The sequence below is a fragment of the Brachyhypopomus gauderio genome, chromosome 16 (assembly GCF_052324685.1).
Source record: "Brachyhypopomus gauderio isolate BG-103 chromosome 16, BGAUD_0.2, whole genome shotgun sequence".
NCBI classification, from domain to species: domain Eukaryota; kingdom Metazoa; phylum Chordata; class Actinopteri; order Gymnotiformes; family Hypopomidae; genus Brachyhypopomus; species Brachyhypopomus gauderio.
Window position 1 is genome coordinate 264,740 of NC_135226.1, and position 16,589 is coordinate 281,328.

The 16,589-nt window shown below is 43.3% G+C and overlaps 1 protein-coding gene and 1 long non-coding RNA gene across 4 annotated transcripts; one reads left to right on the plus strand and one right to left on the minus strand.

The window, feature by feature from the left end:
• Positions 1 to 207: 207 nt before the first annotated feature.
• On the minus strand, positions 208 to 16,156 carry u2surp (U2 snRNP-associated SURP domain containing). 3 transcript variants are annotated; one of them, XM_076975768.1, is made up of 26 exons: positions 15,979 to 16,156; positions 14,845 to 14,943; positions 14,432 to 14,543; positions 13,084 to 13,205; positions 12,934 to 13,001; positions 12,761 to 12,849; positions 10,017 to 10,052; positions 9,797 to 9,879; positions 9,455 to 9,620; positions 9,076 to 9,287; positions 8,266 to 8,309; positions 6,609 to 6,713; positions 6,398 to 6,464; positions 6,156 to 6,322; positions 5,453 to 5,615; positions 4,693 to 4,772; positions 4,510 to 4,597; positions 3,824 to 3,958; positions 3,338 to 3,533; positions 3,000 to 3,077; positions 2,732 to 2,795; positions 2,407 to 2,569; positions 2,182 to 2,292; positions 1,951 to 2,066; positions 1,097 to 1,264; positions 208 to 662 (listed from the first exon to the last, which is right to left on the minus strand). In XM_076975768.1, exons 1-26 carry the CDS (start codon positions 16,021 to 16,023, stop codon positions 524 to 526), a joined length of 2,916 nt encoding a protein of 971 aa, XP_076831883.1. In that variant the 5' UTR covers positions 16,024 to 16,156; the 3' UTR covers positions 208 to 523. The 3 variants fall into 3 exon arrangements, with proteins under 3 accessions (XP_076831883.1, XP_076831882.1, XP_076831884.1); XM_076975767.1 differs by having other exon boundaries at positions 6,398 to 6,467; XM_076975769.1 differs by lacking the exons at positions 8,266 to 8,309; positions 9,455 to 9,620; positions 9,797 to 9,879; ... (5 more) ...; positions 14,845 to 14,943; positions 15,979 to 16,156 and having other exon boundaries at positions 9,076 to 9,215.
• On the plus strand, positions 4,751 to 7,424 carry LOC143477239 (uncharacterized). The gene is made up of 2 exons (XR_013121528.1): positions 4,751 to 5,347; positions 5,429 to 7,424. It is a non-coding gene; the product is annotated as an uncharacterized LOC143477239 (long non-coding RNA).
• Positions 16,157 to 16,589: the final 433 nt, after the last annotated feature.

Below are 16,589 nucleotides of genomic sequence, written 5' to 3' on the forward strand. Positions count from 1 at the left end.
CATACATACATATATCCACACTACACACATACATCCACACTACACACACACATCCACACTACACACATACATCCACACTACACACATACATCCACACTACACACATACATACATATATCCACACTACACACATCCACACTACATACATATATCCACACTACACACATATACATTTGATGTCAAAATGTAAGGACGTCTCGGAATAAATCACATAAATTGTGTCTTTATTGAAAATCAAACATCTATACAACTGAAACATACACACTATTTTAATTTAGGTCAATTTCAAGGAATCTAAAAACCATGACCAAAAATACCATAGTCCTAAGACGTCATCTCATTTTGTGATGGGGGACGTTGAGACGCCAGAGGAAGCCCCTTATTTAACAATATAAAAGACCCAGTGAAGATCCTGGTGGACACTACGCGTGCAGATATGAGTGACCTTGGGAGGGGGAGTGGCAAAACAGGAAATGCTTCCCGCACAGATTTACAGGACCAAATTCAGGCACAACAGATGTTTTCAGTGCTTGCTCTTTTTGGACTTCTTGTGTGAGCGGTGTGGGGATCGGGAGCGGGATCGAGATTTCTTGGAGGACTTCTTGGGTGTTCTTGATCTGGACCTGCGTGAGCGTTTGGGCGTGGCAGGAGGAGAGGGGGACCTGCAGAGAGACAGAACGGAGGTCAACGCAGCAAAAAGCCAAAGGACAGTGATTTAGCATGAAGCTAATTCATTCTGAGGCATCTGAGGGCACCAAACAGAGCAGATGGTCCATCACAAATACTAAGGGAATACATTTCTGTCACAAGGTTAACTGAACATCAACTCATTTGCTTTTATACTTGTGATTCAGTATCACTTAATCTCAGTTATAATATTTATATTCTTGGCTCTATAAAAATTCTTCAGGTGCCGTAGGAGTGATTAGCAATACACTAATTATTAATTAGAAACGCTCATGATTTTACACAGTGCTCTAACGACGCATGTTAACATAATACCTCTCATCCAGCCGTCACACGCAGCCTCACCATAGCAATGACCTACGATTCAGATGTGCAGTGTTTGGAGAGAAGCAGTAAACTGGGCATTAACCTTTTGGAGGACTTCCTGCCGCTCTCTCGTGGCGAGTCTTTGTAGGAGGAGCGCGAGCTGTCCTTGGTGTACGACCTGTCGGAGCGCTCCGAGCGTGGAGATGGCGACCTGCCCCGGCGACTGCTGCTACTGCGTGTGGGACTGGGGGAGGGACTGTGTCTGCGTTTCCTGACCAATCAGAGCATGGCACAAATATCAGGGCCACAGCCCACATCGGTACACTTATAGAAAGGTTCAGAAATTAAGCTTTGTGTTCAAAAGTGGTGCAAAACGTTTTTCAAATGTTACTGCAAAAAGGAATGTAATGCAGTGATGTATGTCCACACGACTAGCAAACTAATTTCATTTCAAATTCACTACAAAATCAGTTCGGCAATAAAACATTCATTAAGTACCTTCATAATGAGAATCATAAAATGATCATCATCATTCATCAGTGACCAAAAAAATGCATGGCTCTAAAATGGAAATTCGTGATGGAACAAGTTTAGGTTTCCCATGGAAGTCTAGTATTACATCTTGAGCTGAATGTTTTCAGTGTCATGTGCACACATGAAGGCACCTCACTGTAGGTTAGGTGTGATGCATGGGTTCACATGCATGTTGATACTAAATAACTACATATTTATTTATTAGCTGAAAAAGTCAGATGTTAGTGATGCACAGAACTTGCACAGCCAAAAATGACAGTTCATGCCCACCAACTAGAGTCATGAAACTGCAAACCTAAGTTTGTCTTCTGTACGTCAAACCAGCCACACGTGCAGGTAAACTGCTCTGAATGGTGAAGCCCAATATATCGTTTGGTAAGGCTTTTCTTTTGTGTGTGTGTGCATGGGTGAAATGTAACTTGCTTTTCTTTTCTGTTTGATGAGGACTCCTCCTTCTCTTTGTGGGTCATCTCAGGCTTGTCTTTGTCTTTTTTCTCCTTCTCTTTTTCTTTATCCTTCTCAACCTCTTTCTCCTTTTCCTGAAAAACAGAGTAAGAATGATGCAATTTCACCCTGTTCTAAAACACCGTGTGAAGCACAAGAATCAAAGCATTCACACGTGGAATTAAAAGCTGCCTTCAGAGCGCTACTTACCCTCTGCAGTAACTTATCCCTGTAGAGCTCCACTTGTTCTTGAATACTCTGTCCTGACCTTTTGGGCCGTTTCCCAGACTCGAGCTCATCTTGAAACTTCATTACCTTGAGCTGCGTAAAAGAAGATAAATTTAGAAACCCAGAATGGTGTTCTGGAGCCTGGCCTAGGTAATAACGGACCAATGGGAGCCTGGCCCAGGTAAAAACGGACCAATGGGAGCGTACCTCGATTTCTCTGAGTTTAGCACGCTTCTCTTCACTCATCTCAGAGAGCTTGGCCCATTTCAAATCGTGGTATTCTTCTCTGATGGACTGGGAGTGGGACTGTGGTTCTGCGGAGTAGGAACTCTTCAAAGGAATCTCTTTGACATCGGTTTCACGAGTTTTCCTGTTACGTTAATTATTTGGGTCATTAAGTGTCAAACAACACAACCAAAGAAAGATGTGGTGAAAATATTTAAAAGAAGCTGTGTAGTCATATAAGCAAACTATAAAAATCAAACCATAAAACCTCTCACACAAAACACAATACTAATATTGTAGTTGTTACCTATCGCTACTTTTTTCTGAATCTTCTGGTGGATCAAAGGCTTCCCATTTCGATGTGGTTACAGCTGGAAAGCAAAGAGAAAATGGTCAGTGTTCAGGACAAATGCATCCCCCAGAATAGAAAGGCACAGTGTAAAGAAATAAGATGGGAATAAGGAAATCTAAAGCACATAATATGATATAGAAAGAGCCTCACAGAGCAAACAATAACACATTCCTGGAGGGGCCTCAAAGCATTTGCTAATATTTACAAATGTAAATAAACATACCTTGAGCTTCAAGAGATGATCCATCCACTTCCTCCCATTTTGATGGTGCCATCTTAAAGCCCGGTTTTGGCCCATCCACTAAACAAACAAGTGTTGTCATTGTAAAATGTCACGACCTACCAGAGATTGTCAGGTCAAACTATTTTTGGTGTTGGGTGACAATAAACTGGTTGAACTTATATGTAGGTCCAACAGGTCTTTGAGTCCCCTGGTATAAAGCTTGACCCAATCAACTCAAACACTCCAACACATCTGAGTGTTTTAAAATCAGACAAGTGTGTAGATGGCTGTGGAGGTTTAACACAGTAATTCTAATCATGCCAAGACGCGTCACTCACAGGGAACTCCATCCAGTTCTTCTTCTGATCCCTTTATAGGAACTCCATCAAGATCGTCCAGCGGCGCTCCATCCAGCGGAGCGCCATCTAGCGGAGCGCCATCTAGTGGAGCGCCGTCAACATCTTCCAGAGGAGCACCATCTATCTCCTCTTCCACGATGGGGGCACCATCTATATCCTCCACCTGCTCAGGTTGCTGTGTTCGTACAGCAGAGCACATTATGAGCATTACCACAGACCCCATTCCACATGCTTATCACAACAGGGACATTTGTAGTAACCCGAGTATCATTTTCTACTGAGAAGGAAAAACTTTTAAAAGAGTTGATTAAATGATTACATTAAATGTTCATTAAAAATGTTATTTGTTATTATTGTGGCATGCTAATTCTCCCAGCCTTCATGTGATTTATTGGTAGAAAACTGAAGTTGCACATCATCTGGGTCAAAGTGTTGTGAAAGAAGATGTTGAGAAGCAGTCCTCACCTCAGGCTCCTCAGGCACCTCCTTGTCGGGGTCGAGAGCCACTAGACCCAGGAAGATGTTCTGGAGTTTGATCAGGAACGGATCCGGATACACGGCCCACTCCTCCCATGCTCGGAAACAGGACATCACTCGTTGCTGTGGAGACCGAGGCAAATGCCTTCAGCTTCTGACCTTCTGACATTTTTCTCATGACATTAACAAAATATCACAGCACTTACAACCTCCAACTGACCCCAGCAATCAACTCTTTTTGTTACTTTTCTTGCTGTTTTGTTATCAGCAGCTTCCAAAATGGTTTCCTGGCATGATAGAAGTGCTGCTTGGCATGGAGGCCTACAGACGCCTCTCTGATATAAGTGCATGATAGAAGTGCTGCTTGGCATGGAGGCCTACAGACGCCTCTCTGATATAAGTGCATGATAGAAGTGCTGCTTGGCATGGAGGCCTACAGATGCCTCTCTGATATAAGTGCATGATAGAAGTGCTGCTTGGCATGGAGGCCTACAGATGCCTCTCTGATATAAGTGCATGATAGAAGTGCTGCTTGGCATGGAGGCCTACAGACGCCTCTCTGATATAATGAGGCTGCTGCACACAGCACAACTCACGTGTCCACTTCATAGTTCTGATGTCAAGAGGGTTGCCAGCAGAAGCCCCAAAGACCAAAGAAACCAACAGCTACATACCTTAAAATGTTCTGACTGCAAATGGCCTCGTATCGTCTTGAACGTGGCGTTGAGGTCTGAGAAAATCTGGCAGAGTTTTGTTTCAAAGCTGTTGAAGAGGAGATGAACACAGAGATGTTTTCACCTTCATGTATTCACGTAGACGCGTTCAGATACGAGAAGCCAAGGAGTGAAGGCACTTACAATTTCCTGTAGTAGGAAGCATTAGCAACTTTTGCTGAGGAGTTATACAACACATCGGACACCAAATACAGTCGTGCAATCTGGAGGAAAGGAGGGCAAATGTCAGAACTAAACTGACGCTCAGACAGTATCTGCTTCCTGCACTGTGAGAAATGAATCGATATCAACACCAACTCTGGAAAGCATAACGTCTTATGGTTTTCTGATGCTTTAGTGTAGATATCTCAACAGGCAGAGTGAACATATTATGAGGTATTAAGTTTTTATATAAAGCCATACAATTTCTTAATTCTAGCTGTAACATTCAACAAATATATTGAAACCAACCAAACAGACTCAGTCCTAGCTGAGAAAAGTCCAAGACAACCACTACTGCATATTCTCATCCAAGTGTCCCAACATTACAGCTGATGTTTGAGATGGACAGTACAGCAGTGTGTGCGCGTTTAGAAGACCAATCCCAAAGACGACCATTATACTGTATATCTGGAGAAGACGTTTGCTCACTGGTCTTCTGTTGGTAGGGAATGAAAATGATGAAATCCCTCCGGAATTTGGACTTTTGTACCCATTTATAAGTTTGCCACACTTTGTATATGTACATTGTGTGCCCAAAAGAGCACAACTCACCTATGAGAACAGATCAGACTTAGCTGTAAGTGTTTTGGGCACAGGAGTATTCACAAGTTTTCTTAGCTTAGAGTTTTGCTACAATAACCCTAAATGGTTCTTTCAGAGCAGCGGTGGTGTCCAAGCTGACCTTCTTCGGGAGGGGAGTTTTGAGGATGGACAGTGACTCCGCTATGCACTCCACCACCTCCTCGGCAGCGTCGGCGTGGGTGAGGCAGAAGAGCATGGCTTCAGCAACGTCGCTCCTCTTCGGGGAAAGACCACGCAACATCTCCTCCAGCTTGTCCCTCTCTCTGCAGGAGCACAGAAGGAGCACAGAGGGTTGACTGAGCCCTGCACACGCCCGACACACGCCCGACACACGCCAGGCACACGCCAGGCACACGCCAGGCACACGCCAGGCACACGCCAGGCACACGCCAGGCACACGCCTTTCTGGCCTCTGTTCACCCAATTTCAACACATCCTAACCAGCAGATTAATGAGACCTTCAGGAGGTTAAATGGGCGTGAGCAGATCAGGGGGAATGCCAAAAACGGTGCAAGCCAGGGATATTCTGGAGACAAGATTGATAAACAGCATCTTAATCAACCAGAAGAAAATGATGTGGTGATATTAGCTCCATCATCTAGAGATGTTCAGCTCCTCAAAGCAGATGAACAACTAATATAAAGTATCGTGGGATTTATGAGGTAGTACAGATCATATCTTCTAAAGGTGCTTTTTGGTCAACCATTATAGTCTATAAAAAAACAAAAAACAATTCCAGCTACAAATGGAGGGTGACAAGAAATAATTAATCAGCACGAGTATCATCTCATAAGGCAACATACTCGTCTTTGAGTGATCCTTTCTTGCTGCTTTCTTCTTCATCGTCATCTTCACCCTCTTCATCGTCAGGAGTGCCATGCAGATAAGGGTTCAACGGAGGGGGTCGCCATAGGGATCCATTCTTAAATAACCTGAAGTCTTCCGTTCTCCATTTGGATGGAGAATCTCCCTGTGGGTCGTATGTCACGGTTCAGTCCCCTGAGAGTTTTACCTCACAGATGTGCTAAAGCTGAGTGCGACCCACCTGTAGTATGGAGTACAGCTTCCATCGGTAATACACATGGGCTGGGCTTTGATTTTCAAACAAAAACCTGCTGAAACAAGAACATAGTTAGTTAGTTTTGTGTAGATAACTTGGTTCATAATTGTAATGACCCAGTCATGACCTACTACAAGCCACCGCAGGCTCCAGGCCCTCAGAGAACATTTACATGTGAAAGGAAATTGTAACTTGCCTGTATAGAGGATTGTTGATTTCTCTGTTCATGATCATGGCTTCAAACATGGGTCCCTCACGCACCACAAACTCGATCATTCGGTGGATGAGAGAGAGCAAATTCCTATAAGAAAAACACAGTTAAAGCAAAACAGATTCAGAGGCATCACGGACAAACCACAAGCACTACATGAGCATGAGCTGTGGTAGACTACGCAGCTCCCTGTCACACACTTACGGCTACAGTCTCAGCTCAGCAGCACTGTGTACAACGTGCTAAGAGAAATGTTATAGACAAACGTGTAAGATTTTAAACTGGTAGTGTAGCAGCACACATACGTGAGCAAAATTTAAAATGCTTTGATGTATTCACAGCCATAGTATTGCTCCCTTACTGGACATATAACGTCACCTTCTGCTAAAAGTCACTACGTAGTTAGAAGGCCAAGTGACATTTCTTAAAGCTTTTCTGACAATGGAACACGTGTGGATGGTGTGAGAAGAGAAACCATAATAGCACGTCCACTCTCACTTAAGGGGGACAGTAATGAGGTTCTCGGCTTGGCCCCCGAGATGGCCAATAAGACAGCAAGATGATATCTTTGGCAAAGGGGGAGGGGGGTAATATGAATTGGAACACAAATCACAAGTATTGGAGCCGATCATACCAACGTCAGGCAATCATTCTGTATACTTTCCCCAATCCGTCCTGTGACGCTTTTCTGGTCCCTCGCTGCTGCAGACAGTTCAACTTGTGCTGCTCACCAAGGCCAATGTCAAAGGTCACTGAGACTACAGGATTGGGTGCTGCGTTTTGTTTCATGCCACCCCCTGGTGGTTGGAGTGAGCAATAGCCAGAGGAAGTGATCCACGTGTCACTGTATGCACGATGTAACGAGTAGTGTTTAAAAGAGTGATGCTTAACTACTTTAGCCCTATCAGTACTAACAAACCCACCAATGGAGAAACCTGTGAAAGTGCAGATCATGCCTGACATCTATTTAAACACATGGGGCAGACAAACGGGCGGGGAGGGGGTGGGGGTGCGTCGTGTTGCCAGGTTTGTTCACTACTCAATACTTTTAAGCTTCACAATGTTTTCTTTCCTTAAATGTAGCCTCTCAACGCACAGGACAGCAAGGCTTTAGATGAACGTGATCTGGAAAAGTAGTGTGCATGAATGCACATATGTTTGGTAGAATGTAATATGTTAGTATTTACTGGAGTGTGTTTGGTAGAATGTAATAGTTAGTATTTTCTGGAGTGTGTGTGTTTGGTAGAATGTAATATGTTAGTATTTACTTGTGTGTGTTTGGTAGAATGTAATAGTTAGTATTTACTGGAGGTTGTGTGTGTGGTAGAATGTAATAGTTAGCATTTACGTGTGTGTGTGTGTGTGTGTTTGGTAGAATGTAATGTTAGTATTTTCTGGAGTGTGTGTGTGGGGTAAAATGTAATATGTTAGTATTTACATGTGTGTGTGTTTGGTAGAATGTAATATGTTAGTATTTACTGGAGTATTTTCTGGAGTGTGTGCTCATGCATGACCTCGACTGTTGCTCACCCAAACCAAACCTCTGGCAGCACTTGTATGCCCAATCAGCTCAACGATAGAGATGATAGAGATGTTGTTCTCTACATTTCATATGAATTTGGAAAAAAATAAAAACATGTACCTTTCTGTTGGGATAACCACTTTGACTATGGCTTGCGACAGAGTCTGGATATGAAGTCACATCAGATAATAAACATAGAATATATGTGAGTATTGTTCAAAAGAAACAAGCAGAATACTATAAGCAGAATACTCGTACAACAAACGTCTTCTAAGGTGCTCAGTTTAGAACTTAACTAACTCCTTACAGTACAGAAGCACTTAAGGCAACACAATGCAAAATACACATTTTAAACCACTCTATATCTAACAAAACCCTCTCTAGCCAAAAAATAAATCAAAGGAATTAGAATTAAAAAAATAAATAAAATTAAAGCAACCTGGCATTATTTATGATTCTCTTTGAAGAATAACATCAGAGGCTATGAATTTTAAAACAGTGTCTTTCATTCTAACACTTACCGGTATCACTGCACAGTTTACTCTAATCTACAGTTAGCCAACATGGCAACAACTTAAATGGGTCCCATTCCTCATAGCGTACTGACGACTGCTGCTCACAGCCTTCTGACCGTTAGCTCGCCAGCTCGTTCCTCGTGGCGTCTTACGTTAGCCAGCTAACTCTGATCTTATACATGGAGTAATCAAACAGCTGCCCAGCTCCACTGAACACTGCTTCACGGCCATGTTTTTGTTGTCAAGGCAACAGGTCGACTAAGCACCCTATGAGGAACGGGACTCTGTTTTTGAAACAAATGCTCTTGAGGGAAATTCATTTTAAATTATGGGGAAAAAAAAAAAAAAAAAAAAACTAACTTGACAATGGTAATCAAAAAGCCTTTTATGGGTTTCCTCATGCATGCCAAGTTACCTTATCGAAGTCCTCTTTGCTCTTTGGAGGAGGGGGCATGGGGGCGTTGGGGTTCTTCAGCCGCTCTTTGGGTTGAGCGTTGAAGGGCAGGCCGGAGGGTGGAGGGGGGAGTGTGTGCTCCATCATGGACGGAGGAATGTATATGGGGTGAGGTGGGATCGGCACACCTTTGCCCCATCCCAGTTTCATCTCAAAGTTCATAATTACTTTTCCTGGAACAGAAAACATTTCAAGAGGCTAAGCACACAGTACACATATAATATGAACAAAGGAGTACTGACTATTAAATAATTAAATATACCAACTTCACAAAAATAAATGTGAAAATGTTGCTGTCATCAGTTTAGACTTTAAAGGTGACTGCGGTAGTAAATCTCACCATTCAAGTGTTTGAGTGCACGCTCGGCGTCTCTCCTGGTCATGAAGGCCACAAAACCACAGTTCCTCTCCCGTGCTCTCTCCTCGTCTGTCCTGGGCCACATGATCTTCACGCTGGCCAAAGGACCATAACGACCAAACTCCTGACAAAGCATCTCCTCATTCATCTAGGAGGAGGAACAGCAGAGTCCACGGCAGCGCCTGTATCATACGGCTAGGATCTTCTACAATGCTGTTGTGGTTTTTTCTGTCATATTAACAGTGTGGCAGGCAGACAGGAGTTATGCAGAATCTGTTTTGTCACATTTCTTCTGGTCATAACGCAGTGGTGTTGCACTCGTACCTGAGGATTTATATTTCCCAGGTAAAGGTTTGTGGTCGATGGGTCACCAACGTCATGTGAGCCTGGTGCGGAGTCATCTAAAACTGGAACCATCAAAGACACGACCCAGTCATCTTACAAAGTGACTCCACTTAAGTTCATCTTCATCTAACCACGATGACTTATATACAGAGCCAAACGCTCAAGTGATGTCATTACATAGTATATAAAGCAGAATTACCACTGGACGGACGGTTTCTTCGTGAAGAACCATCCGCTAAAAGAAGCAGAACATCAGTGTAAATGTTGTTTCCACGATACGACACACAGTAGTGGGACTGGACACGCAGGCATGGCCCAACACACGCAGGCATGGCCCAACACACGCAGGCATGGCCCAACACACGCAGGCATGGCCCAACACACTCAGGCATGGCCCAACACACGCAGGCATGGCCCAACACACGCAGGCATGGCCCAACACACTCAGGCATGGCCCAACACACTCAGGCATGGCCCAACACACGCAGGCATGGCCCAACACACGCAGGCATGGCCCAACACACGCAGGCATGGCCCAACACACACAGGCATGGCCCAACACACTCAGGCATGGCCCAACACACGCAGGCATGGCCCAACACACTCAGGCACCAGGAAGGCTAATGTCCCCATATGCTAATGTAAAGGCTAATGTCCCCATATGATAATGCAAAGGCTAATGTCCCCATATGCTAATGTAAGTCTAATGTCCCCATATGATAATGCAAAGGCTAATGTCTCCATATGCTAATGTCCCCATATGCTAATGTAAAGGCTAATGTCCCCATATGCTAATGCAAAGGCTAATGACCCCATATGCTAATGTACCCATATGCTAATGTAAAGGCTAATGTCCCCATATGCTAATGCAAAGGCTAATGTCCCCATATGCTAATGCAAAGGCTAATGTCCCCGCTAATGCAAAGGCTAATGTCCCCATATGATAATGCAAAGGCTAATGTCTCCATATGCTAATGTCCCCATATGCTAATGCAAAGGCTAATGTCCCCATATGCTAATGTAAAGGCTAATGTCCCCATATGCTAATGCAAAGGCTAATGCTCCCATATGCTAATGTCCCCATATGCTAATGTAAAGGCTAATGTCCCCATATGCTAATGCAAAGGCTAATGTCCCCATATGCTAATGTCCCCATATGCTAATGTAAAGGCTAATGTCCCCATATGCTAATGCAAAGGCTAATGTCCCCATATGCTAATGCAAAGGCTAATGTCCCCGCTAATGCAAAGGCTAATGTCCCCATATGATAATGCAAAGGCTAATGTCTCCATATGCTAATGTCCCCATATGCTAATGCAAAGGCTAATGTCCCCATATGCTAATGTAAAGGCTAATGTCCCCATATGCTAATGCAAAGGCTAATGTCCCCATATGCTAATGCAAAGGCTAATGCCCCCATATGCTAATGTCCCCATATGCTAATGTAAAGGCTAATGTCCCCATATGCTAATGCAAAGGCTAATGTCCCCGCTAATGCAAAGGCTAATGTCCCCATATGATAATGCAAAGGCTAATGTCTCCATATGCTAATGTCCCCATATGCTAATGTAAAGGCTAATGTCCCCATATGCTAATGCAAAGGCTAATGCCCCCATATGCTAATGCAAAGGCTAATGTCCCCATATGCTAATGCAAAGGCTAATGTCCCCGCTAATGCAAAGGCTAATGTCCCCGCTAATGCAAAGGCTAATGTCCCCATATGCCAATGCAAAGGCTAATGTCCCCATATGCCAATGCAAAGGCTAATGTCCCCATATGCCAATGCAAAGGCTAATGTCCCCATATGCTAATGCAAAGGCTAATGTCCCCGCTAATGCAAAGGCTAATGTCCCCATATGCCAATGCAAAGGCTAATGTCCCCATATGCCAATGCAAAGGCTAATGTCCCCATATGCCAATGCAAAGGCTAATGTCCCCATATGCCAATGCAAAGGCTAATGTCCCCATATGCCAATGCAAAGGCTAATGTCCCCATATGCTAATGCAAAGGCTAATGTCCCCATATGATAATGCAAAGGCTAATGTCTCCATATGCTAATGTCCCCATATGCTAATGCAAAGGCTAATGTCCCCATATGCTAATGCAAAGGCTAATGCCCCCATATGCTAATGCAAAGGCTAATGTCCCCATATGCTAATGCAAAGGCTAATGTCCCCATATGCTAATGCAAAGGCTAATGTCCCCATATGCCAATGCAAAGGCTAATGTCCCCATATGCCAATGCAAAGGCTAATGTCCCCATATGCCAATGCAAAGGCTAATGTCCCCATATGCCAATGCAAAGGCTAATGTCCCCATATGCCAATGCAAAGGCTAATGTCCCCATATGCCAATGCAAAGGCTAATGTCCCCATATGCCAATGCAAAGGCTAATGTCCCCATATGCCAATGCAAAGGCTAATGTCCCCATATGCCAATGCAAAGGCTAATGTCCCCATATGCCAATGCAAAGGCTAATGTCCCCATATGCCAATGCAAAGGCTAATGTCCCCATATGCTATTGCAAAGGCTAATGTCCCCATATGCTATTGCAAAGGCTAATGTCCCCATATGCTATTGCAAAGGCTAATGTCCCCATATGCACTACCTAACCCTACTCCAAACCTTAACAAATCATTATATATACATAACTTTAACCAAGCAAAATTTACTCCTGACTTAACAGTCACAATCTATTCCTAATCTTAACCAATCAAAATGTACTCCTAACATTAACCAGTCATTCGTTATCTACCCATAATCTTAACCATTCATAACCTATGCTTAAACCAAACTTAAATCAAGCCTTATATGGATGTGACAGTACATTGTTAAACAATTTCAGTTATGTCATTTATATTTAAGAAAAGCGTGACTTCATGGTGAAAGTTCCATAATCAAAGCACACTTTGGTTATGGAAAAATATGGCACACACACTTACAAGATCTTCGTCCTTCCATGTTGGAAAGAGGTTCAAATCTACTGACACGTCCCTTCATCCTGTGACGCTCATCACGTTCCTCCTGAATCCTAGAAGGTAGAAGACCACACACTTTACCTCACCCCATTAAGAGCTGCACGCAGTCCCAGACAGACAGGAGGCCAAACACTCACTGTTTCAGCTCTTCTTTGAAGAGCTCAAGGTTGCTCTTCTTCTTTTCTTTATCCCCTTTCTTTGATGCCTTGGGATGTGCAAAAGACAAAACGTAATTGTCCAGAACAAGAGACAATTATGAAAAAGCAAGAGAGAAAACGAGAACTTACGCTGCGTTTGTCTAGTGCAAGAAACTGTGGAGGAGTTTCTAGGGGTAAAAAACTTTTTGCCTCCGGAATTTTTGATTTCGGTTTGTAGAGCTTTCCTCTCTTCTCATCAGCTGCAGTTTCCTCTGTAGGGCCAAAGGAAAAAGACGAGATGATGCAGGAAACACACGTTACACCACGATACACAGTGATGATGTACACGCACGTTACACCACGATACACAGTGATGACGTACACGCACGTTACACCACGATACACAGTGATAATGTACACGCACGTTACACCACGATACACAGTGATGATGTACACGCACGTTACACCACGATACACAGTGATGATGTACACGCACGTTACACCACGATACACAGTGATGATGTACACGCACGTTACACCACGATACACAGTGATGATGTACACACACGTTACACCACAATACACAGTGATGATGTACACGCACGTTACACCACGATACAGTGATGTACACGCACGTTACACCACGATACAGTGATGATGTACACGCACGTTACACCACAATACACAGTGATGATGTACATGCACGTTACACCACGATACACAGTGATGATGTACATGCACGTTACACCACGATACACAGTGATGATGTACACGCACGTTACACCACGATACACAGTGATGATGTACACGCACGTTACACCACAATACACAGTGATGATGTACACGCACGTTACACCACGATACACAGTGATGATGTACACGCACGTTACACCACGATACACAGTGATGATGTACACGCACGTTACACCACAATACACAGTGATGATGTACACGCACGTTACACCACGATACACAGTGATGATGTACACGCACGTTACACCACGATACACAGTGATGATGTACACACATCACCATCACATCACTTTAAAAAGGTTTCTATAATGATTAATAAATGACACTATGCAGCACTAGCAGTGACCAAATGCACTTGTACTGCATAGGTAAATCACCAGAACAGAATCTAAAAGTTAACATTTTAAATCTTAAAAGCTGGTTAGGGAACTGGTCTTGTGACCGGAGGGTCGTGGGTTCGATTCCCAGACCTGAGGCCATGACTGAGGTGCCCTTGAGCAAGGCACCTAACACCAACTACTCCCCGGGCACCGAGCTAGGGCTGCCCACCGCTCTGGGCACGCCTGATCCACAGCCCCCTAGTAATCACTAGTGTGTGTGTGTGTGTTCTAACTGCACAGATGGGTAAATGCGGAGGACAAATTTTGATTGCGGTGAAAAAACACAATTGACAAAATATGGCACATTTCACATTAGATATCGTTTAGTGCTCAAGATTGACAAACGTTTTGCGAGTGTAATTTACCTTTGGTGGCATTGGCAATGCCACCCCGGACGAAGGTCTTTACTCTGCCCTCACCACCCTCAAAGGCAGCCAGGAACTCCTCATAGATCTCCGCAGCCGCCTTCTCGTCCTCCTGTGAAGGTTTGTCAAAGTACACTTAATGAAACTCTAATGATGAAAAACGTTAACAGAATACAACGAAACATGCTTTATGATACGAAATAAACAACTGCAAACAAGTGTTACTTGTAGAATTAAGACAAAACTCATTCATGCATTCTCCTAAATGATCCCATTAATTTGGTTACAGTGTGACATGAAAATAAAGTAAGTTTCTTATGGTTACAGGTTAATCACATGCCCAGTTTATATTCAGTACTGACAGAATTTCATCATTTAACACTGTAGTTGTACTGTAGTTGTACTGTACTCACCTTTTTCTTGAGTTCGTCTTGTTCCTTTTTGCTTAGTGTTCTTTTAGCCACAGCCATTTTACCAATACTGAAAGCCTTCAACTTACTTTCCAACAGAGCCTGTGGAGGGTTGGAGAAAACGTCAGTCCAGTACAGACTTTACCATGAGGGCAGGAATACAGCACAGCTTCCCTGGAGCTCTACATGTCCACATTCTCTTAGAACCAGAGAAACCTCACAGTAACATACGAGTTCCTGCAGCACACACACACACACACACACACACACACGCTGTACTGGCGAACTTTACTCGTGTGAGCGGCACACGCGTGTTTAAGGGAAATCCACGTTACGAATCCCAGACAAGCTGGTCTGAAGTGTCCTGGTTCAGATTGGGATACTGGAGGACGGGACCGGTGTTTAGGATGTCACGTGTCTGGCGAGATTCGCATCTTGTCATCTTATTCAATCTGTTATTAACCCAAACACTTCACAGAACTTCAACCTGTGTGGACCTGCTCCAGTAAGAGACCCGCGGTACTGGTACGGTGTTAACTAGTCCAGTAAGAGTACTGGTACTGGTACGGTGTTAACTGGTCCAGTAAGAGACCCGCGGTACTGGTACGGTGTTAACTGGTCCAGTAGGAGTACTGGTACGGTGTTACCTGGTCCAGTAGGAGTACTGGTACCGGTACTGGTACGGTGTTAACTGGTCCAGTAAGAGTATTGGTACTAGCCAGCACCATGATAGCTAGTTAGCTATTCATGTCAAGACCAGCGCCAGTGAAACTACAGTGTGCGTTTAACTTTTGTTTTAAATCTTGGTTATTACAGTCGGTATAGTGAGTAACATATTAGCCGCACATATTCTGGAGATGATGTTAATGATATTAATGATGTTAATGATGATGTTAATCTGATATAGAGGCGCCTGTGCGACCCAGTTAGCTAAATGAAGTTAGCAATGGAAGTTAGCTAGCGCTAGCCTGCTAGCCTAGCGTCATTAGCGGTCTCCATTTCTGATGTTATCGCTATAAATCGTTATAACTGTGCTATGATACTACCCGACCAAACACAAACTTACGATCTGTTCATTATCACAAACACACCGCTTAACCTACTACATTAACGCGCAGACCAAATGTAAGACATTACCTTTGAGTTGGCCTTCTGCGCCCCACCTGGCGTTTTGTCCGCCATTTTCCAGCTATGAACGCGGAGGCGCGTTCACGAAGATCAGTCAGCAACGCAGCAGATAGCAGTTACCTCAGGATATATACTACAATAATACAACAATACTACAGGATATATACTACAATAATACAACAATACCTCAGGATATATACTACAATAATACAACAATACTACAGGATATATACTACAATAATACAAACAATACAACAATACCTCAGGATATATACTACAATAATACAACAATACAACAATACTATAGGATATATACTACAATAATACAACAATACAACAATACTACAGGATATATACTACAATAATACAACAATACCTCAGGATATATACTACAATAATACAACAAAACCACAGGGTATATACTACAATAATACAACAATACCTCAGGATATATGCTACAATAATACAACAATACAACAATATCACAGGATGTATGCTACAATAATACAACAATACCTCAGGATATATGCTACAATAATACAACAATACCTCAGGATATATACTACAATAATACAACAATACAACAATACCACAGGATATATGCTACAATAATACAACAA

Coding starts and splice junctions, on each gene's coding strand:
- u2surp (XM_076975767.1), bottom strand. CDS start 16,023: ATGGCGGACAAAACGCCAGGTGGGGCGCAGAAGGCCAACTCAAAG. Junction 8,310..9,075: donor GCAAAGAGGACTTCGATAAG/GTAACTTGGCAT, acceptor CTTCATATCCAG/ACTCTGTCGCAAGCCATAGT. Junction 6,714..8,265: donor GTGGTTATCCCAACAGAAAG/GTACATGTTTTT, acceptor TTTTTCTTATAG/GAATTTGCTCTCTCTCATCC.